At 38.8% G+C, this 23,693-nt stretch overlaps 1 protein-coding gene and 1 long non-coding RNA gene across 4 annotated transcripts in view; one reads left to right on the plus strand and one right to left on the minus strand.

The window, feature by feature from the left end:
* Nucleotides 1-23,693, minus strand: part of SPOCK3 (SPARC (osteonectin), cwcv and kazal like domains proteoglycan 3) — a 442,183-nt gene that overhangs the window by 177,743 nt on the left and 240,747 nt on the right. For all 3 annotated transcript variants that reach the window (XM_082402143.1, XM_082402144.1, XM_082402145.1), the window contains one exon: nt 920-1,043. In XM_082402143.1, the coding sequence (XP_082258269.1) occupies nt 920-1,043 (124 nt within the window). The remainder of the gene's footprint in view (nt 1-919; nt 1,044-23,693) is intronic.
* LOC309633384 overlaps nt 1-23,693 on the plus strand; it is a 545,333-nt gene that overhangs the window by 26,430 nt on the left and 495,210 nt on the right. The window lies entirely within an intron of this gene.

Raw genomic sequence — 23,693 nt, forward strand, 5'->3', positions numbered from 1 at the left:
CCAAACACAGTGTTCTGATAGCCAAAAACTTCTGGAATTTACTTTGCTTTAAGCAAAAGGTTACTTTATAGTAACCTTTAAGCAAAAGTAACTTTATAGTAACTTTAAGCAAAAGGTTACTTGATAGACTTCATAGTTTCTAGAAGAAATGTTGATCTGTTTAATTACAGGGTAAAGTCCCACTGGGGACACTACATAATGTGCTATCTTACCTTCTCAAAATACATTTTAGAAAAATCTAAATTCATAAATGCATCTGACCCTGAAGTTTCAGGTAAGAGGTCATGAGCCGTATTCCCTCCTGTCACATAATCAAAGAAAACTCATCGATGTCCTATTACGTGAAGTTCTTAAAACCTCCTAAATAGTTGAACGATATGGGGCATCAAACGAGGTGCAGATTCATGTAGCTAGAGACACTGAATCAGAGAAGACATCAAATCTGGGCTTCGGTGTCAGCTAAATATGTGAAATGTGCTATTTCTTTCGGAGTCTTGTTTTTCTCGTTTGCTGTAAGGAATTTTGGGGGTCTTAAATGAGATAATATAGGAAATAAAACAGCAATGATATTGACAGATTTTAGCTGGGACAGCTGTTATAACTGTTAACATTATTATATACATGGTAACGCTTCTGCCCTCTCTCAGAGTAGCAAGAAAGGAAAACGCTGGTTTTAATATCTGAGGGTTCAGAGTGGTCACAGAATCAATATGTCAAACTTTAAAAATTCTGTATAGGAGAAACAAATGTACAAATGTTTGAATCATATTCCCAACTAGTGATATTATTCACATTATTTTAAAAGTTAAAGTATTTGGATGACCACATTGGAGAACTAACAGTTTTAATCACTTTCTAATGACTATGTACATATATGAATATGGATATGTTTTATACTAAATGACTATCGTTGTCTTACCTGAGCAGAGTAGGTATGTCCATCTGAACCACAGACGGGGCTGGTAGAGACCCCCGGGCACTGCTGGCAGGTGGATGTCGGGGGACCCCTCCACTGCTTCTGCCCAACTCCTGCATCTTTCATACTGTTGAAAAAATAAAACAAGCATAGTTAGTGCATTTATTTAAAAAATAAATTTATATTAGCATCGTGCCTTTTCTCCACTGCCATTCCAACTCTTCAAGATAAATTAGAATCAGTAAACTGTATCCTCATTTTCAATGTATTAATCCATAGTGTTCTTCATAAACTTTTGTTTCATAATCAAGGTTTTCCTATAATAAAATAAGAATATATTCCTTAAGGGGGCTTCCCTGGTGGCGCAGTGGTTGAGAATCTGTCTGCCAATGCAGGGGACACGGCTTCGAGCCCTGGTCTGGGAGGATCCCACATGCCACGGAGCAACTAGGCCCCTGAGCCACAACTACTGAGCCTGCGCATCTGGAGCCTGTGCTCCGCAACAAGAGAGGCCGCGATAGTGAGAGGCCCACGCACCGCGATGAAGAGTGGCCCCTGCTTGCCGCAACTAGAGAAAGCCCTCGCACAGAAACGAAGACCCAACATAGCCAAAAATAAATAAATAAATAAAAGAAACCATGTTCTCATGTGAAAAATTAAAAAAAAAAAAAAGAATATATTCCTTAAAAAGATTCCGCTGGTTACATATAGACTACAGTTACACTTCATCATATGGATTCTCCGGTTTTAATTTGTGGTTGTGAAATGTGTTTTTAACAGCCCCCCAAACAACTCACATGTCTGGAACCTTCCCAAGGGCCCCCCCAGAATTCTACTACAAATAGTATTAGAAAGCAGACATCTAATTCACCAGGCGTCCCAGAGGTGCATGAAAATAAGAGCAGCTTACTTTTAGAGAAAATAGCAATAACAAACACTTTTCCAGCAAAGACCAGTATTTAGAGAGCCCAATTAGCAGGTTCCGTGAGAGCCAATCCTCTCTTCCTTGTGTGGAAAGAACTCAAAATACATCCATCCGGCTTTGATCTGGAATAAAGTGGGAAAACCCATTCTCTTCCGCTACCTACTCCTAAATTATCCGTTTCTCCACTTTGATTAAACTGCTTGTGCTTGGCCTATTTGTGTGAACAGTTCACACAGAAAGGGGCAAAGGCCTTAAAAGTAGGAATAAAAACAACAGGGAATCTCTACACAAGCATTTCCTAGTTAGAAGTCCTCCAGTAAATCAGCACTCGGTCTTGTTCATTAAAACGGCTCATGGAGAGTAATTTGATGTCGCTATCAAGATGAGAAATGAGGTTTTACTGGAAACATTTGCTGCCTTTTGGCTTTTCTTTTCACGAATAAGTCAAATCTACAAAAAAGGAACCCCAAAAGACAACTAAGAAGTGTAGGGTTAATCCTCATTATAGGGAAAGAGGTTTGGACTAATGTATTTTAAATTGTGATAACATTTGGGTGGGCTTTGGGAAAAGGTTTATCACCTTCTCTTACCCCCTCATCCCTCTCCCCCGGCCACTTCCCCCTCAAAAAGAAGCTTATGATAGCTCCAAACACATTTTCTTCATTTAAATTTTGTAAATTCTGCCAAATGACCACTTTAAAATCTTGTCTGGCCACAGATGTCACCTCATAAGAGACACAAAAGGGAAAATAACCATGCTGCTATTACTGATTAAAAGATTGGCACAAAATCCTAATGGGAATCAAAACAATGACTGGAAAACCAGGGACATTATTCTACACCACCTCCAGACTCATAAGTCACAGAGATGTAGCAGAGAGAAACAAGAAACATAAAATATTATGTTTGCCTTGTTCTTTCACTGTGTGCAATCAAAACAAGGCATGAAATTATGAAATTATTTGCTCTTCAGTTACATTAGGAGAAATCATTACCAAGCACAGGCTTCTAATCAATAAAAAGTATTTTATTAGAACAGGATGTCTTTATCGCTGTTGCTTTGGGATATGCACCTGTCTATATACACTATGACATATATATGTCAACGCTATGACTCCTTGTAATCACCTCATTCCCTTTTCCTAACTTTAAAACTCCACTGAAACACAGAAACTAAGATTGTGACATTACTTTCTTGTATAAACATTTTTTGATACATGATGTAGTCTTTTATATATAATTCAAACAGTAATTATATCTAGAAGTGAAATCTTTTTGAAAATTGGAAGATTTACTAGAAATTATTAAAATTCAAATGACTTCTTAAACGGTGAATTTACAACATACCTGTAAAATAAGTTTTGGGGTAAAAAGTTTTAGTTATCATTATTCCCTTCAAAGTCAACACTGCCGAAGCCTAAACACTTTCAGATTCCTGAAGTATATCAATAGAGATGGTATTCTTTATGTAGATTTCATCCTGGTCAGGATTTGCTGAAGGATCATCAACATTGGAAGCATCATAATATTGCTTATATTTGCATCACCATTTTGCTTGAGGTGATGACAAATTATACCATTCTGTAAACCAGCAGAATATTTACTTATGTTTAGTTTAAAATAAATACAACATTAGATGATGATAAATTCAACAGAATTCATGTTTTAATATATTATTCATGCCATACACATGGAGAACAGTGAGTCATGAACTTTTCACTATACTCAGTAAATCCAAAGGAAGCACTTAGCATTTTATCATCAGAACACAGTCTTTCTAGAAAGGACAAATTAGTCTACAAAATTAGAGGCTAAATTTGAAATCCGAAATTCTAAATTTCATAGATTTTACGTGTTCTTAAATCATCTCTGACCTGAAGAAAATGGTTTATGACATTTTCTGTAGAAAGACAAATTACATTCAAGCACATACAGGGCGGTATAGAAGGTGGTTTATCCAGGCATATATTCATGTTGGAATTAGGGTATGAATACAAATGAATTTCTAAGACTGTTATTTGAATAAAAAAGTACTTCTACAACTCCATAAATCAATTAACCATAGACTAAGAAGAATCGCTAGATACAGACAAATAGGACATGTACATCCTTCATTTCAAAAATCAAAACATCTACAATTGCGAAAATAAGGTTGTTTCATGTGAAAACAAAACGATCAACCTCACAGCAGGTACTGAGGGGCAAATAAACTGTATTGTTAACAGGACTTGAGGAATTCTAGTAACTCTGACCATTTGTCAGAACAGCCCAAACAGGCCGGTGTGTGTGGTGGGGTGGGTGGCACACCTGGACCACCCTCGGGGTCCCCTCAGCACCCTGAGGGTTCCACCTGTCCAGGTACATGTGGTACCTCCACTCAAGTCTCTTCACCAAGGAAGGAGAGTTTTTCATTCCAGAGTCTCTTTTATCGAACTTAACCTGTGATTCAGAATTTGTTTGCTTTAGCATCAGGAATGTTTCTCAGAATTAGTGTTAATCAAAATCTTGTCTATTAAAATATTTGTTTGTTCTTAGGAAAATTAGTGTAGTTTATGAGCTATAAACACAATTTTCTAAGACTTAATTAAATATCTATGCATTATGTGTAATATGTAAACATTTTTCAGATTGCTTTTTAATTATATTTTCAAGGCCCTATTTAAAGAAGAGCAAAATGTGTTTACGTGAGAGATAAAATCCTGGCAGTGAGTGTACGGACTAAGATGGGCAAAGTCAAGTGCTTGGGAAAAGGTGGAGCTGGCTGAGGCTATCAGAATGGATGCCTGGCATTTGGGGCAGGCGAACGACAGGTAAGAAGTTAGACTTGGCAATCTGTTCTCGGACCCGGCCCCCCCTCCACCAGCAGGCCAGCAGCCGCCTTACAAGACAGGGCCTGGCAGCCAACCAGGCTGGGCACCAGCCCTGCTTATCAGCCGGCCCAGTGTAGTCAGCTCCCCCTCAACAGAAGGGCCCACACAGCCCACACAGGGGCACCCCTAGAGCACACAGCTCTGGTGACGGACACGAGTGTGCAGCTGGGCCTCACAGAACACTTCTCCAAGATCAGGAAACATAACCAACCTACATCATACACAGAAATAAACACAGAGAATTAGGCAAAAGGGAGAGAGGGAGGACTGTCTTAGAAACAGACAAACAAAATAAACAGATCAGAACAGAAAAAAAATGAAATAGAGATCAAAGAGAGAACAGAAAAGACTGATGAAGATAAGAGCAGTTTTTTGAAAAAATAATCAAGATTGATAAACCTTTAGCCAGACGTATCAAGAATCAATGCAACTCCTATAAAATAACAATGGCATTTTTCACAGAACTAGAAAAAATAATTATAAAATTTGTACTGATAATCAAAAGACCCTGAATAGCCACAACAATCTTGAGAAAGAACGGAGCGGGAGGCATCATACTCCCTGACTTGAGACCATACTACAAAGCTACAGTAATCAAAACAGTGTGGTACTGGCACAAAAACAGACACCTAGAGCAATGGAACAGAAAAGAGAGCCCAGAAATAAACACTTATACGGTCAATTAATCTACAGCTAAGGAGGCAAGAATACAGAATGTGGAAAAGACAACCTCTTCAATAAGTGGTGCTGGAAAAACTGGACAGCTACACACTAAAGAATCAAATTGGACTGCTTTCCCACACCATATACCAAAAAAATAAAAATAAAAATGAATTAAAAATTTACATGTAAGACCTGAAACCACAAAACTCCTAGAAGAAAACATAGGTAGTACATTCTTTGACATCAGTTTTAACTATATTTTCTTGGATTGTCTACTTAGGCAAAGGAAACAAAAGCAAAAATAAGCAAAGGGGACTACTTCAAACTAAAAGGCTTTTGCACAGTGAAAGAAACTGTCAACACAATTTTTTAAAAAGACCTACTGAATGGGAGAAGATATTTGCAAACTATACACCCAATAAGGGGTTAAAGTCCAAAATATACGAGGAACTAATACAACTCAACACAAAAATGAAAGAAAGAAAGAAAGAAAGGGAAGAAAAGAAAGGAAGGAAGGAAGGAAGGAAGGAAGGAAGGAAGGAAGGAAGAAGCGACCTGATTAAAAAACGGGCAGAGGATCTGAATATAAGTTTTTCCAAAGGAGACATACAAATGACCAACAGGCACATGAAAAGATGCTCAACATCACTAATTGTCAGGAAGTGCAAATCAAAACCACAATGAGATATCACCTCACACCTGTCAGAATGGCCATCATCGAAAAGAACGCAAATTAACAAATGTTGGTGAGGATATGGAGAAAAGGGAGCCCTCGTGCACTGTTGTGCGATTGTAAACTGGTATAGAAAGTATGGAAAACAGAATGGAGTTTCCTCAAAAAACTAAAAATAGAACTACCATAGGATCCAGCAATTCCATTTCCGAGTATTTTTCTGAAGAAAACACTAATTTGAACAGATACACACACTCCTATGTTGATTACAGCATTATTCACAATAGCCAAGATATGGAAACAACCTAAGTGTCCATCAACAGATGAATGGATAAAGAAGATGTGGTCCATATATATGACGGAATATTATTCAGCCAAAAAAAAAAGGAATGAAGTTTTGCTATTTGCGACAACATGGATTACCCTGGAAGGCATTATGCTAAGTGAAATAACTCAGAGAGAGAAAGACAAATACTGTATGATCTCACTTACATGTGGAATCTAGAAGACAAATGAACAAACATAACAAAACATAAGCAGAGTCATAGATGCACAGAACAAATAGGTGGCCGCAAGAGGGGAGGGGGTTGGAGGGAGGAAAGAAATAGGTGAAGGAGATTAAGAGGTAGAAACTTCCAGGTATAAAATAAGTAAGTCACGGCGATGTAAATGTATAGCAGAGGGGATATAGTCAATAATATTGCAGTTGGAGGAGGTGCAAGATAGGGTTGGGGAATAAGAGGTACAAACTACAATGTATAAAATAAATAAGCTATAAAAATACACATAATTATAAAAATAAATCATATGTAAAATAATATATAATATAAAAGTAATATACAGCACAGGGAATATAGTCAATATTTTATAATAACTTTAAATGGAGTATAATCTATAAAATATTGAATCAATATTGTACACTTGAAATTAATATAATATTGTAAGTCAAGTATACTTCAATAAAAAATAATAATAAGATTGTAACACCTTTGTATGGTGACATAGGGTACTTGACTAGTCATGGTGATCACTTTGTAATGTATAAAAATATAGAATTACTGTGCTGGTCCCCTGAAACTAATATTGTCAGTCAATTATACCTCAGTAAAAAAATAGGTTCGGCAAAAGCATTGTTAAGTATATTACTCTGAATACTCTAGGTGCAAACGATCTTTAACCTCTGAGAGGAAGTCTAATTTTTTTATATATCAAAGGCTATTTGCAATGACTTATTCTGAATTATTATCAGATTGGGTAAATATAGTTTTCTCCCATTATTGATGTATAAAAACTCAAACTGGCTGCCAAACCCTGAAATTTTAAAAAATTACTATTCCAACTGCAACCCTGCTAGAATCAGACTCTTCAAAGAATACCTTTTTAAAAATTTATTGTTTATTCAATTTTGAAAGGTTACCTTCTGTTTACAGTTATTACAAAATATTGGCTCTATTCCCCGTGTTGTACATACTTCCATGAGCCCATCTTACACCCCATAGTTTGTACCTCTCCCTCCCCCACCCCTATATTGCCTTTTAAGAGAACTGTTAAGTATATACTTCAGTTTGAAGATTGAAGTTAAACATTTATTTATCCACCTTATAATGACATCCTATATGCCCATGATCCTTTTCCTTAAAGAGCAAATAACTGTATATTTGAACCCAGGGAATTGAAGCCATTAAATGATAATTTATAATACACAAAGTCAAGGTTTTTTCCCAAAATCTTTTTTTAAAAATATTCCCCCATTCAAGGTGCTCAGTTTCATACCAATATACCTGTTATGCCTCTAATGGCTGGAAAGTTAGGCTCACAGAGAAGTGTTTATCTACGGCTCGTGTTCCGGCACACGGCTCCTCCGCGGCAGCTGGGTTGCATCCTCTCTCCCTGAGCTGTCTTCTGGTCCTGACTCACCCTGCACGCGGGTCTCCAGCATCACTTTCCAGCCTCAGTCACACCTGGAAGCTCGTTAGCCTCTGACGTTCCTAATAAATCCCACGTGCATTCCTTCCACTTCCGTTGACTCAGTTTCAGTCTATCTGGTTTTCTGTTTCCTGAACCACGTTGTGCATTTTAACAATATAATTTGAACACGATTTCTACATTTTAGGATTTACCCTGATTTTAGAAAGTGCATAAATGATGTTACCAAAATGGTTAGCTGAAAAAAGCTCATTCCAGTTTGATCCGAATTGCACTTTTGACTGTGTCATCAATGCCTCCTGGGAAGTCAGCTGCCTCCCTGGGTCTTAACTTCTTCATGGATACAATTCGAAGCTTCATCTGTATGGATCATTTGCTCTAGATCATTCCACGAGTCTATAAATCTTTAATAAAATTACTTATGTGAAGACACACAGCAAAAATCAGCAGCATAGACAGTGAGTACCGGACACGTGTTGTGGTTTTCGACCTTGACTTGCGTTACCGAGTGACACAAATACCTCATCATGGCTTGAAGGATGATGTGGCATGGGGCAAGATTGCTTGAGATATCTGAATCATAGACAAGTTATAATGATGTTTGAATAATATATTCTGATAAGTAAATATGTTTTATTAAGCAGTGAGCACACTCACAATTATTGAAGACATCAATAAATAACTTCAAAATTTCAAAACAGACATCACTATCAATGACCCTCATCATCTATTTCTCAATCTGAGCTCCAGTGGATTGAATGAGTAATAAAGCTTCGAAACGCAGAAAATGTAGATGATGTTGAATTCAGACTCTAGGGTTCTGGATCTCTGATGTTTCCATATATTTAATTCCAAACAGTATTTTAATTAGTAAAGACCTCTTCACTTAAACTATGGTAAAAGTATATTCAACTGCAAAGGATCTCCGTTATGTAAGATAAAGAGAGTCACTGGAGTTGTTATGGGCTAGAAATGTCCTCACGTCTATTTTCAGCAAAATACAGGCCAACAGACTGGGAATTCATGATCTTAACATACGATAAATCAATTACCTAATTAATAAGTATGTATAAGAGAGTTACTGATTGCTTTCAAGCCAATAAAATGTTACCATAAAGCAAAATTTCAGGAACTGAGTCAAATGTTTACACAAATGTAAGGTTAGATTTTCACATGTTTTGATAGCCTTTCACATGCCAGATACACATATTACAATTCTATCTATTATTGTAGCAATCTCATGCACTGTGCATTATTCTTTAAATTCTGAAGCTAGGAAGAGGGAGGTTGAGAGAGCTGCATTATCTTCTCAAGTCTCTACTGCTTGTCTTTGGCCACTGTGGATGTCACGTGTTCTCCTTTTCATTTTGAAACTGATGTTTTTCTTGCCATAAATGTACATACGAAATTTTAAATGTCATGGAAGACCACACTCCCACAGTTCATAAATTTCTAGATCAGTTTCACTTAATAGGTAAAAAATGACAGCATAGATCAAATTTTACTTAAAAAAAGATCTACGACCAGTAAGTGGTATCTGGAGAGCACATCTGGTCAATTAAACCTGAAAATTATCTAGAGTGTAATAAATAATACAACACCATATATGTGATTCTGATTCAGGGAATCAGTATGAAGATTAATTAACTAATATATAAACTGGTTCTAGTTAATTTGTGTTGACATGCATGTTTGCATGTCAGATATGAGCATATAAGAATATTTGCTCACTATACTTCCTGTATTTAAAATAAGAATTAGGAAATGCTTCATTTTTCCAATTATTAATGTTCACAAGTAAAGCAAGCTTTTGACCATTAACTGTGTCCTTAATTTAACCTTCAGCAGTTCTTTAGCAAAGCAGGAACTAAGATTTGAGTTCATGAAAATGTGTGATTCTCAAAGATCAAGGAGAGTCTATATTCGGAAAACCATCTTGACATTTTTAAAATAACAGTGACAGATATGCAGCTTAAAAAGGGAAAAATATTCCACCTAAAAGAAAATGACTAACAACGCAGCACTTATCAAAACACATGGGAACAGACTGATCATTCAAGATGTATTTTATATATCAAAAATATGTCTTGACTATGAAAAATTCTCTTGGTTTTTGTTTGTTTTTCTGAATGTAAGAAATATTTTTAGCAACTGTTGGATAAATAGACCTGACAGCTTTGGCAAAAGCCTTAACAATTAAATGCCACATTTTATTTAAAACAATTATTAAAGATCATCCAAAGTTCAGGGACGGAAAACAGAGCTTTTCCTCCCTGTGCTGTCTTCACAGGGGTCACCTGTACTGGCCTCCTCCTTACTGCTTTGCTGTAAGCAAAGTTACAGAAACAAGAAAAAAGAAAGAAGCTCCATGATTTGCTTGAGTCTGATTTACAGGCTGAGAGAAAGGTTAAAAGTTCAAAACCTCCATGATGCACTAACTCTTACAGAATTTTCAAGTTAACGAGTTAGTAAAATTAAAAACAAGCCTAAGTTTTTGACTCCATAGTATTTCTCTCTCTACCAGACCATGTTTAATCCCTGTCCTGAAAGCATCTTCTCAGCACATGTCGACTGATTCTGGCGTAGTCAGGGGTAGAGTCACAGTTGCTGGACAAGGAAATGTTCTTCAAGAAATACTTTCTCAATAACTTCTACTATCTAAAGAGTTGTCAGAAAGGTCTTTTAAAACAGTTCTATTATTTTTATTCATAATATGTTATTACGTATGGTTACAGTTACTGACCATGTTCTAGGAACGGAATGAGACATTGTCCAACCGGCGCCTGGCTCAACCAACAACTTGTCATCTTCTAACCTAGAAAGAGTACCCATGCAACCTTCTAAATACCGCCTATTTTGTAGCCGAGCAGGACCCTATGGGGCCTTCCCAGAATAGACTCCCACCCATGACCTCCACCTGCCTTTTGTCTGTAGAAAAACTTTAGTCAAAGAATACATTTAATCAGAGAAGTGAGAAAATGCACAAAGGAAAACAATCAAGCAAGACAAAATAATAATAGTTTAGCCATTGAACAAACCCCAGGACCTTTAGTTCCTCCTCGAGGGCTGTAGATAATATTCTGAGCCACGTCCTTCCAGCTGTTTTGCAGATACTGAAGCTCCCACCAGGTGGGAGAAGTTAACTGCATGCTGCCCACAAGCTTCCCAGACCAGCTGGAAGCAGAAGGTTGATGATGCTGACTCCCGATGACCTCACCACCAGCCAATCAGAAGAGTGTCCACCAGCTGACCACGCCCTGCTCCTTGAACACTGTAGGACCCATCACTACCTCCTCCAGGGCGGGTGACACAGTCTTGAGGGCATTAGCCCACTGTGGCCCCCTCTGCCTGGCAAAGCAGTAAAGCTATTATTTTCTAGTTCACCCAAAACTCTGTCTTCGCGTTTCTATTCGGCACCAGCGAACAGAGGCCGAGTTTCGGCAACAATTTTATGCATTTATTTAATCATGAATATGCCCTACAATGTGTCCAGGTACTATTTGACAATCTGGAGGTTCCAGACTGTAGACTCACTGAACTCAGGGAGCTCAGAATTCTTTTGGAGACACAGAGACAAGCGTAGCGTGGGGTGCGGTTCTCCTGTGGCCCAGGAAGTAACAAGGAGTGTGGGGTGTATCTGAGCAACTTGTCCTCATCTCTGAGGTCCCAACTCGGATGTTGTTTCTCTTGTAAAATGCTTTCTGACTCCACCACCGGCTCCCTTTGTAACTTACACCTTTCTTTAGTTATCACTTCTAGTCTAACAGCCACGGGCATGGTTACCTTTCTCGGTTTACCAGCCTACCCTCAAGGGCACCTAGCTCTGAGCCTCTGTCTCGTACCCGCGGCCTCTGCTGAGCCAGTAGGAGCATTCCTGTGCCTGACACACACCCACTCCTCCCCTCCTTGTGCTATTTCCCCCGGCTCCGAGCGTGGGCGATGACAGAGCCACTTAAAGCAAGAGCCTGCATTTTGTGGCCCCCAAACACTTCTTGTCTCTGTGCAGCCCCCATTCGCACGCGAGCAGAAAGCAGCTGGGCATCAAGAGACGGTGTGTAATGTGTACGCATATGGTTGATTCGCTTTGTTGTGCAACGCAAACTAACACGGTATTGTGAAGCAATTATACTCCAATAGAGATCTATTAAGAAAAAAAGAAAAAAGAGAGACGGTTTGTAAACTGGATGGAACCACAGCAACCTCGAGTCAACACCCCAAACATTCTCACCTACAGACCATTTACTCAGTCACATTCCAGACTTCCTTTTGGTTAGATCACGCTTCCAGAACTAGCTTTCAAAACTGAGGAAAGTGTTTCTGTCCTAGGTTTGCTGTAACCAACGACCAAAACCTTTCTGGCTTAAATCAACAGAAGTTCCCCTTCTCACAGGGATGGAGGTCGAAAGTCCAAGACCACCTTCACTGGGTGCTGGCGGGGCCGCACTGGGGGTGACAGGTAGGTCCCAGGTGATGATGTGTCCCTTGCCCCTCCTGTCTTCTGGTGTCCTTGGCACTCCCCGGCTGCTGGCCCATCTCGCTCTGCGTCTCCCCCTCTGTGTGGCCCTGTCAGCACTCCCTCTGTCTCTAGAATAAAGAGAAATTGTGCTCATTTTTAGCAGCCCCTCTCTAATCCAGGACAACCTCCTTCTTGTCAGACTTCCAATTTAACCACATCTTTGGCCCTACCAGGCAACACTCACGGACAGCAGGGCGTAGGGTGTGGACAGGTCTTCCGGGCTGCTGCTCGGCCCTGCCAGAGGGAGGGTACTTGGCGAAAGAGAGGCTTAACGTCTCACAACCAAGTCGCTTCAGTTCCGAAGCCCTGCTTTGGAGGGATGTCTCAGCGATGGTTTGGAGGGATGTCTCAGCGATGGTTTGGAGGGATGTCTCAGTGATGGTGGATCCTGCCCTGTGCTTACTCCAATGGCGCCCCAACCGGTAGCGGATGGACGCAGGGTCCCCGGCCACACCTGGGGACCAGAGCTGGGCCGCTCGCAGACGTGCGTTCCTGCTCAGACGGGGCTCCCATCAGGCACAGAGCAGCTCGGTGCTTCCCAGCCAGCGTGCTGTAAACCCACCTCATGTCTCCCTGAATCACGGCATCGTTTTACTTTTTCGCTCTACTGATTCTTAAGGAAACTGCATGAGTGCCACAGTTGTGAAGAGTAGAAAACAACCAAGTCCCCATTGTCCTGGTCAAACGATAAAAATAAGTCACCTCACCAAGCCCCATCTGACCCCCAGTGTGACTGGGAGAAGAACAGCGGATGAAGACAGTGGGGTTCTTCTTTTTGTTCTTTCGCACTTAGGAGTAGCGATCCTTGGGGAATGCTGAGAGGGAGCAGGGGTGACAGACTGAGTGTCACGGGGGGGAGAAGATACACTCACCCAGGTCCAGGCCACCGCGTTACACCAGAGCGCCGAACACAGGCTCCGCTCTCACTGTGAGCTGGTTCTCTCTTCCCAACTTTGCTGGTCGATCTTTCCCAAGACTTTCCAACCCTCTCCACGAACACCTGTTCACCACAACTCACTGTTCTTTCCCCAGCATGTTTCCCTGAGCCTGGCACAAAGTAAGTGCTCAATAAATAGCACTGAATGGATAAAAGGAGGGAGGGCGGGAGGGAGACCAGTGATCCCCGGCTAAGCACTGAGGGTGGCTCCTATGTTCTTATCTTAGCTCTATGTCCACTTACGAGGTAGAAATTCTATAGCATTACTTTAGTACTGAATAAACTTTTTATAAATAACTGTTAAGTCCTTGTTAAAAGTCATTATAACTTGCCAGATAAAAAGCCAGCCAACTGGAACAGGATAAAAAAATAAAACGGGCTCTGAATTCAAACAACAGTCTTATATTTCCCAACAATTATTTTATGCTATGTCACAAAGGAACGTGGCAAAGTTTTACACTGTTTCCTTCAACAGGTTCGGTCCATCAAGGACTCTTGTCAGCCTCGTGTTTTAGGATCTTTAACCCGCCCTTCATCACTCATCCTGGAAGCAAGTGTCAGGAAACGAACAACGTGCTCTCCACGACTGTGCAGGGAACGGTGATTTCCACACCCTGCTCCTTTCCGACAACTCTTTAGCTCCTGTAAAAACACTGCTCATTTGCTGCCATTTTTTCTTTCTCACTCGACTTTTTAGAATAAAATCCATTTATTCTACAGCCTCATGCTAATTTCCTTTGGAAAATACTCCGCCACAGTCTCTCTTGCCCCTGTGACAGGGTTTTTCTGACCACTGGGGGTCACAGACACACAGGAGACAAGCGCCCCCTGCAGCCCAAACTCCTCACAGCACTGCCTGCAGTGGGTAAAAAGATGGCTAGTGATCTATCGTGTTTACTGTTATTTTACTGACCAAAGCTGGGGAGTGGGATTGCTGGGCTGAATAAAACGTTCCTGAGTCCCTGGTGTGGACTCTCAAGGCTGAGGAAAGAGCTGGAAGGTTCTCTTCTGGGATTTGGCCCCTGTCTTCCTATATTGAGGGGATGCTGAAAGGGGTAACTGAACCCAAAGCAGGCCTGCCCTAGACTTGAGATCAAAGAATATCTGTGCTCTCCCTTTGTGTTTCTTGTTGGAAGCTTTGTTTGCTCTTTGGTTTTTGTGTGTTTATTTTGTTTACATTGCTTTGATAAAATCCAAGCTTGGATTACTTAGGATTTGGAACGTAAGTAAATAAAGAAAGCCTTCGGCTTCCTTTGATCCTATTGATATATTATGCAGACATCCCAGGTTAGGTGAAGAAGTGTTCCATGGGTTATAGCAGGCAGACTGGCCTGCACTGGGGTTTCACGCTGAAGCTCCAGTGTGGGGTAAGTATTAATTTATGCACATATTTCTTCTTTGCACTTGTGTCCTTTGGTGAAAATTTTGGGTATTCTGGGCTCCTTTAATCACTTCCCAACAACAGACTAAATATAACCTTTGGTAAGCCTGCCCCACAAATTTCACTGGACGTACGTACAGATCTGTGTTCGTGTACCACTGTGACACTTGCGGACACAGGAATTCTATAAGCACGTTTACAGGAAGAGTCTAGTCCCTGAATCAACAGAAGGAGGAGACCCCTTCTGACCAGGACCACCCTTCTTGATTTAATACATGGAAAAAAAATTACTTTTTATTGTGTCACACCACTGAAATTTGGGGATAAATTTGCTATAACATAGTATTACTATAAATAATATATATATTTAAAGCAATCTAGGCATATTAATATCTAAAATACACCTCATTTTAATGCAAACCATAAATGAAATGGTAGAAAGCAATTCCTAGCCTTTCTGATTTCAAATCAGACATCAATTCAACCACCACAAATAAAATTTATTTTAAAAAAATTTATTAACTTCTTTAAGTTCCCCAAGCTTAGAACCTCAATCTTGGACTCGAAAGTATGAAGATATAAAGAAAGCAGAAACAAAATTCTCAAAAAATATACATTGAAGTCAGTGTCATGTTTGTGAATTTCTTAATATGCAATTTGAAAGAGTTCCAAGATGCATTCTATTTTAAGATAACTAATGGAAATCACATAAAGGTATTAAACTTAATTTTTTTACAACTCACTTTAACCAAGTATGCAAATATGTCTATGTCCTACTGAGTTATCAAATAAGGTTCTTCCTCTCGAAATTATACACATAAATTTACACAACCACCTGAGTGAATCTGTAGATGTCATTTTTTTCAGAGCTCTAGGAATTTTTTAGGAATTTGTTGTTGAATAGCATCTCTATCATTGTCATCAAGAGAAAATAAATTATGATATAATAATCCTTTGGTGAAGCTAATTTGTCCAAACCCTTAGATTAGCATGCAGATGTTGAGTTGCTGCTGAAGCTTTACTAAATATAGAACATAAGAAGAAATTAAAATGCTGTTGTGAATTATTCATTGAGTTTTATGTTCAGTAACCATGAGAGCCTGCGGGGTCTTTGATTCTGCCAGCAACTCACAGCCACCTCTGCAGAACTTCTGCTTTCTCAAGGAGATGAGGAAAATTATACATCTTTCGACAGAAAATTGTCACCTTTGGCATTTGCTTCAGGTTACGTTCTCCAGATCCCATTTGAAATAATTTCCTGGAGAGGTTTGAGCTCTCTCTTCTCTGATGACCTATTTGAACTTACTTTTCAGACTTCTGTCTCTGACAGAATTTTAAAATGTCTTCATCTTAATGCAGTACAATGGCTGGTGAGCAAGATTTCAACTTCTGTCCTTTCCTTAGGGCCCCTGGACCCACCCCTATGCGGGATCCTTGTACTCCTGTTTGATAGGACTCATAATTTTAGTTTGATTCATTAAGAAATTATATAATTACTTAAAGCAATTTTTAATTGTGTGACTCATAACGTTTTTGAAAAATGATGCAAATATTTTGTTATGCAAACTCACTATGTATAAGCCTTGACATAGATAATCCCACAAGGTCTGAGGCACTCATGGTCAACAGGGGGGAAAAGTCCCAGGGAGGAGATAAGATCCTTACATCATGAAATGACTTGGTGACAGTGACCTGAAGTTCTCTGTACTGACATGGTCATATTTATGTCCAATACAGAGGTCTCAGCTGCAAATTCCAATGAACACATCTTGTTAGCAGCAGTTGAATGACCCTGTACTACTGATTTAAAGATATATGTTAATTCATTGATGAAAATGGCATAGCATTGTTGTGATGACTAATGAAAATATCTTTTTCTTTATAATTTTGTTTTCCTTTTCTTCTATTGTTAATTTCAATTTTTTTTGTCATTTAGCATTTTTCTCCTTGTGTTGAAAACAACTGTAAAAAATAATTCCAAAATCAATATTTAAAGAGAGATAAGCAAAATTAGGTGTAAAGGAACAAAAGCTAAGTAACAATTAAGTTACCTTCTACATGAGGTTTATACGCTATGGAAGAGTAGAATTTGCAACTTATATAAATGATTCACTTATCCTAATAATGGTTTTTTAAAAATCCTGACCAATCTTTCATTAAATTAAAAAAGAATGTTAGTTTTATGTTTCAAACACTTATATATGCAGGGTTGTTCTGGTCTGAATTGATGGGTTGGTGCCCAGAGAGCACCAGCTTAGCGGTAATGTCCTAACCCTTCCCAATTCAGAAGTTAGCATCTCACTAGATTCTCATGCATATTCTGCATCTTCACTGCATTCCCAGAGATGTCAAAGTGCTCAGGACTTGAGGGCTGTGGATCTTTTCCTTCCTAATTGTCCACACTGTAGGTGCACAGAGATTGTTGACCCAACACCATTAAATCATTCCTGATTTTTTAATTTGAGCTGGCATCAGAAATCTTCCATAGAATATTTCAATAAGATCAATGGAAGGAGCAAATGTATTTTAGCAGTCTATCCTTACAGTTAGGATGTGAATCCTGGTAAGATTTTCCTTCAGAAATCTGACATTTCTATGTATTAGTTTCTTCATAAAATCAAGAACCTCTTCTTTCAAATATCTGCTTAGTTTTTGAGTGCTCTTAGTATGTGTTGCTTAATTGAAATACAATAGCAATGTCAAGGAGTGTTCTGCCTATGGTCACTTCTAGGAGTTTTATGGTTTCAGGCCTTACATTTAGGTGTTTAGTCCATTTTGAGTTTATTTTTGCATATGGTGTGAGGAAATGTTCTAATTTCATTCTTTTACATGTAGCTGTCCAGTTTTCCCAGCATCACTTGTTGAAGAGACTGTCTTTTCTCCAGTGTATAGTCTTGCCTCCTTTGCTGTAGATTAATTGACCATAGGTGCATGGGTTTACTTCTGGGCTCTCTATTTTGTTCCATTGATCTATGTGTCTGTTTTTGTGCCAGTACCATGCTGTTTTGCTTACTGTAGCTTTGTAGTATAGTCTGAAGTCAGGGAGAGTGATAACCTTCAGCTTTCTTCCTTTTTTTCTCAAGATTGCATAGGCAGAACACTGTTTGACATAAATTGTAGCAATATTTTTTTGGATATGTCTCCTAAGGGAAAAGAATTAAAAGCAAAAATAAACAGGACCTATTTAAACTTAAAATCTTTTGCACAGCAAAGAAAACCATCAACAAAATGAAAAGACAACCTGCTGAAATGGGAGAAAATATTTGCAAATGATTTGGCTGATAAGGGGTTAATATCCAAAATATATAAACAGCTCATACAACTCATTATAGAAAAAAAAGATAATTAAAACTGGGCAGAAGACCTGAATTGACATTTTTCCAAAGAAGACATACAGATGGCTAACAGGCACATGGAAAGATGCTCAATATCAGTCATCATCAGGAAAATGCAAATCAAAACCACAATGAGGTATCACCTCATACCTGTCAGAATAACTATCATCAAAAAGAACACAAATAACAAATGTTGGTGAGGATGTAGAGAAAAGGGAACCCTTATGCACTGTTGATAGTATTGTAAATTGATGCAGCCACCATGGAAAAGAGTATGGAAGTTCCTCAAAAAATTATCAATACAACGACTATAAGACCCAGCAATTCCATTCCTGACCACAAGTTTGAAGAAAATGCAAACACTAATTTGAAAAGATACACACACCCCACTGTTCATAGCAGCATTATTTACAACAGCGAAGATATGGAAGCAACCTAAATGTTCATTACAGATGAATGGATAAAGAAGATGTGCTACATATATATTGACAGAATGGAATACTACTCAGCCATAAAAAATTAACAAAATTCTGCCATTTGCAACAACATAGATGGACCTAGAAGGTATTATGCTTAGTGAAATAAGTCAGAGAAAGACAAATACTCTATGTTATCACTTATATGTGGAATCTAAAAAATATAACAAACAAATGAATATAACAAAACAGAAACAGACTCACAGATATAGAGAACAAACTAGGGGTTACCAGAGAGGAGAGGGAAGTGGGAGGGCAAGATAGAGTAGGAGATTAAGAGATACAAACTACTATGTATAAAATATATAAGCCACAAGGATATACTGTACAGACAGGGAATAGAGCCAATATTTTATAATAACTTTAAATGGAGTATAATCTACAAAAATATTGAATCACTTATGTTGTACACCTGAAAATAATATAATATTGTAAATCAACTACGCTTCGATTTTAAAAAAGAAAATAAATTTAAGTGAAAAATGCATAAATAAATCCATTAGCAAGATTTACAGTACTTCTCTTGCTCAACTGGAAAATAATGGGATTCCTAACAATATATTTTTCCCTCCAAGCTGATCCCCACACCACAAGTCAGCTTTAACTGTTAGTTCAAGCATATGTAAGAACTTAATTTTCAAAAAGATTTAAACACTGGAAATGTTTAATGTATAAGGTGTACATCAAATAATAGAGTGAGAATAATAACCATGGCAAAATGCAATGGTCTTTATTCAGTTTAAGAAGTTTTCATGGGGCTTCCCTGGTGGCGCAGCGGTTGAGGGTCTGCCTGCTAATGCCGGGGACACGGGTTCGAGCCCTGGTCTGGGAAGATCCCACATGCCGCGGAGCAACTAGGCCCGTGAGCCACAATTACTGAGCCTGCGCGTCTGGAGCCTGTGCTCCGCAACAAGAGAGGCCGCGATAATGAGAGGCCCGCGCACCGCGATGAAAGAGTGGCCCCCACTTGCCGCAACTAGAGAAGGCCCTCACACAGAAACGAAGACCTAACATAGCAATCAATCAATGAATGAATCAATAAATAAATCTTTAAAAAAAAAAAAAAAAGAAGTTTTCATTTAAATAATGGTAAACTTTATAAGGTTTCAATGAGGAATACGGACCATGATGAAAAATTACAGTTCTGTTCTTTTGGGGACAGTTTCTAGTAAGCTGTTAGCTCTCTAATTCCTTAATTCTGCACACTATTTTGAATTTAATCCTTTTGCTGTTAGATACATTTGAGTGACATTCTTAAGAAAAATGACTGCTCTTTCCAAAAGTAAAGAAAACGAGTTGTAATGAGATTATGAAGAAAATATATGATTTTTCCCTCAAAATAGTGAGGGTGGAGGTGTGGGAGAAGGGCAGTAAAACACAAAGTAATAAATGTTTACATACACAAAAGCTGTCAATATACCTCACCTACTATGTGTGCTACATCTGTGCAGGTTTTTTACTATCATCAATCATTATATTTTACTCTATCATTATTAAGTAAGTGTATTGTACGTAGAATGGAGCTATTCTTACAAAATTGACATATATCTTGTTTAATATTCTCTCTTTGTAAAAAGGGACAGTAACAGCCAACGTTCGACTGACAGCTCTTTAATAATTCTGGTGGCACCATAAAAATGAAAAAAAAACATGCAGCCTTTCATGAGAGAAGATAAATCAGAGAGAAATGGCTGGAAAAAATGACTGCACTATGAAAAGATCAGACACTTAGATTAACATAAAAGGCACTTATGGAAAACACTTGCATTTCCTGTCAAGTGATCATAAGACCAAGTACAGACAAGAAAGTTAACCCCCGTTTTCCTACAAGACAAGCTGCCACAAGAACAACTTATTTTTGCTGCTAAATATCATCGTTTTGAGATTTAAGGTCACATTTAAAATAAAGTTCTAAATATAAAACACAGTCTCTAATTAGATTTGCCGTAAAAATATAAATATGTCAACTTGTCACTGGCAAAGAGCGAAAATGGGCTGTTTTAAGGTTTCTGCTGGTGTCTTCCTCTACGTTTCTTATAGATCCACATATACACCCACATACGTACATACACACACTCACATACACGCTCACACACACTCACATACATGCTCACACACACTCACATACACGCTCACACACACATGGGACTTTCAATCCTCACTCATGCTCGAGCACCTGCACTGCTCTGGCTTAGTCATACCAGTGGCTAGAAAATGTTTGCAACACCTTTTGCCTTGAAACTGGAATATCATTTTAAAGCCATGCACTGATGCACATGAAAAATGCATTACCTTCCCTGATATTTAATAACCATCCTCTAGATATTAACTTTGTTCATCCTCAGTCTAACCCTACTAGAATATGATACATAACGTTCAGTGCTATAGCCCCTGTGACTACAATACTCCCCAACATAGGTGTCCAAGAAATATTTATTTAAAAAAACATGACTAATTGGCAATAATTAGTATCTCCTGTCTACATATTGTTAGTGTCATTGCTCAGAGCATTAGATTTATGCTCAGTGTTTATTTTCACTGAAAAGTTTCTCTTATATTAACCACTTACATACTTCCTGATGCTGAATTTGGCACAGGTGACATGGTTAAAGGTTTAAGTTCCTTTAAGGAGGAGGAGCCTCTCAGGTTCTCACAGGCCTTACTCAGAAAATTGTTGGGGAATTGGACCCGCCTTCTCTGTTATTACTGGGTCTTCCCGAATTCTGCTGGTGTTTGGATCTTTTACTCTCTTCTTACTTGGCACTTTGTACATCTCACACATTTCAAGCACATGGATACAGAAGAATAGGGTAAGATGATACCAATTATGATGTTTCCTAGGTAGTGACAGAGCTCACGTTTTGTATTCATCACGACTGTTGCTTCTGGCAAACTGCACTTTGACATGCATTTTTAAAAGGTACACACATCCCTGAACCACGGAAAAGAGCCTGAAAATATTGCCAACATTGTTTAACTTATCAGTGTTTAATAAACCCTCAATTTACGGAAAGACATACAATTAACGATGTCCTGTGAGTTAATGAATGTTAAATTATTTTGGAAATAGTGGCAAGACACCACATTTCTTTTATCAAGAAAAGTCCTAATGTGTGCACTCTGGAATATTCACCTTCAGTCATATTCTGAAGAGCACTCCCCCACAAAAGGGCTCAGGTATTCCTCACATAATTCCAGATTTTCCAGCCCAAGTGCAGACTAATTCTGATAACATCAAAACTATAAGCAACAATGTGATCATTAAGCCAACATACACGGAAATATTCATTTTATCTTTTAAATGAACCTATTTTTAGATGAAGTTTTTCTTGAAAATCCTGCCACAATGAACTCCTCTGAAGCTCTTTTCTGTTTTGTAAGTAAAATGTAATGCTGGGAGATTTTTGATGCACAACTATCAATTTCAGTAGATGTTCACTGATTTGTTTCCCATTAAAATAAGATCTAGGTACAATTTCTAAAAATTAGTTGCATGATCTAACTTCCTCAGGAAATAGTCTATTGGATGGCTGGATGGATGGATGGATGAATGGATGGTGGATGATGGATGATGGATGGACGGATGGACAGCAGTAAACAGATGTATTTTTTCTTGTTGATGAATTTATTCACTCTGCTTTTTTATCTGTGTATATTAAAAAGCGTAGGGCTTTTTCAGCAATGTGGTATTAAGAACTGTCTCCCTGCTACATGGGAAAGGCTTTCTGTGTACATCCTGTCCCTCCAACCTGCACGTCAGGGGTTGTGGCTGATACAGTAGTCAACCTAAAATACTATTTATACTTATTAAGTCCTATTAAGTACAAACGCACTGACAACATCATGCAGTGATAAATTTGCTAAAAGGTATCCTCTGGGAAAGAAAGTAAATGTGACTGCCAAATCTTACTCAGACCTCAGATACAAATTAACTGTGAATACGATGTTAAAACTATGACTATTACAGGTAACGTTAAGGGATTCTCAGATTCTCTTCTGGTTCCTTTCTCTGCACTGAAGTCAGAAGAGATTTCCAAAGTGGAAATCTTATCATGTCACTATCTTGCTGAAAACTAACAAAACAACCAAACAACAGAAGACAAAAAGCAAAACTTTAAGTGCTTTCCTGGTGACCTCTGGATAAACAACAGGGTGGGTCTGCCCCTTCCATCTCTGCAGCCCCCCTCACCGCCCCCGCTGCTCTGGGTGCCCAGCCCCGCTACCCTCATCTAGTGCCTTCACGACTTTCCCACAGCACAGGGCTCGCTCACTACTCTGCCCTCTGTCTGAACCTATAAATCACCTACAAACCCTTCAGATCTCAGCTCCAGTGTTACTTTTCACAGAGAACCCCTTTTTGGCTGTTGTTTCATTCCTTTCAGAAAGTTGTTTCTCTCTCTCTCTCAGCAGATCTCATTTCTCTTTGCAAGTAGAAAAATGTTTTATTATTATTATTATCATAAACATAATGCACATTAGTGATCCAATTCTCCAAGTGCTCCTCCCATTTCTGTACATCTCAGAAACACAGCACTAACCGCCCTTAGTTCTGGACGATCTTTGCAAAGATGAGAGTATTGTAAACTGCTCTCGACCACAGAGCTATGTCTCCCTATGGAAGAAAGAGTGAATTCTTGACTGTTCAGTAGAATAAAGACAATGAGCTCATCGCAGGGAGGCTTACAACTCCCTAAAAAATTACCTCACTTATGTCCTGTATTGTAACCCACAGTGTGTGCAGGTGTCTCGCTGGGCCCACCCACGTGCCCCCCCGGGACAGGGAGCAGGAGGGACTGACAGATATGTGATGCCCCGTGCTCCCTCTGGGCCAGGGAACAAGGCTCTCTGCCTCTGATCAGGAGTCTGGGGTCTTTCACCAGCACCCACAAAACTGAGACAGGCTAATTTTTCAGCTTATAAATGGGGTAAAATCTCAAACTGTTTATTGTTCTTAATAATGTACAAAAGGGAAGAAAAAATGTGAACAATATTACAATAATACGTAGGAAAAACTGGAAGAAAAGGAACTAAGTAGAAGACCATATGGAACACCAGGAAATTAGAGAACCACATGA

The sequence above is a fragment of the Balaenoptera borealis genome, assembly GCF_965194805.1.
Source record: "Balaenoptera borealis genome assembly, chromosome: 8".
Taxonomy (NCBI): Eukaryota; Metazoa; Chordata; class Mammalia; order Artiodactyla; family Balaenopteridae; genus Balaenoptera; species Balaenoptera borealis.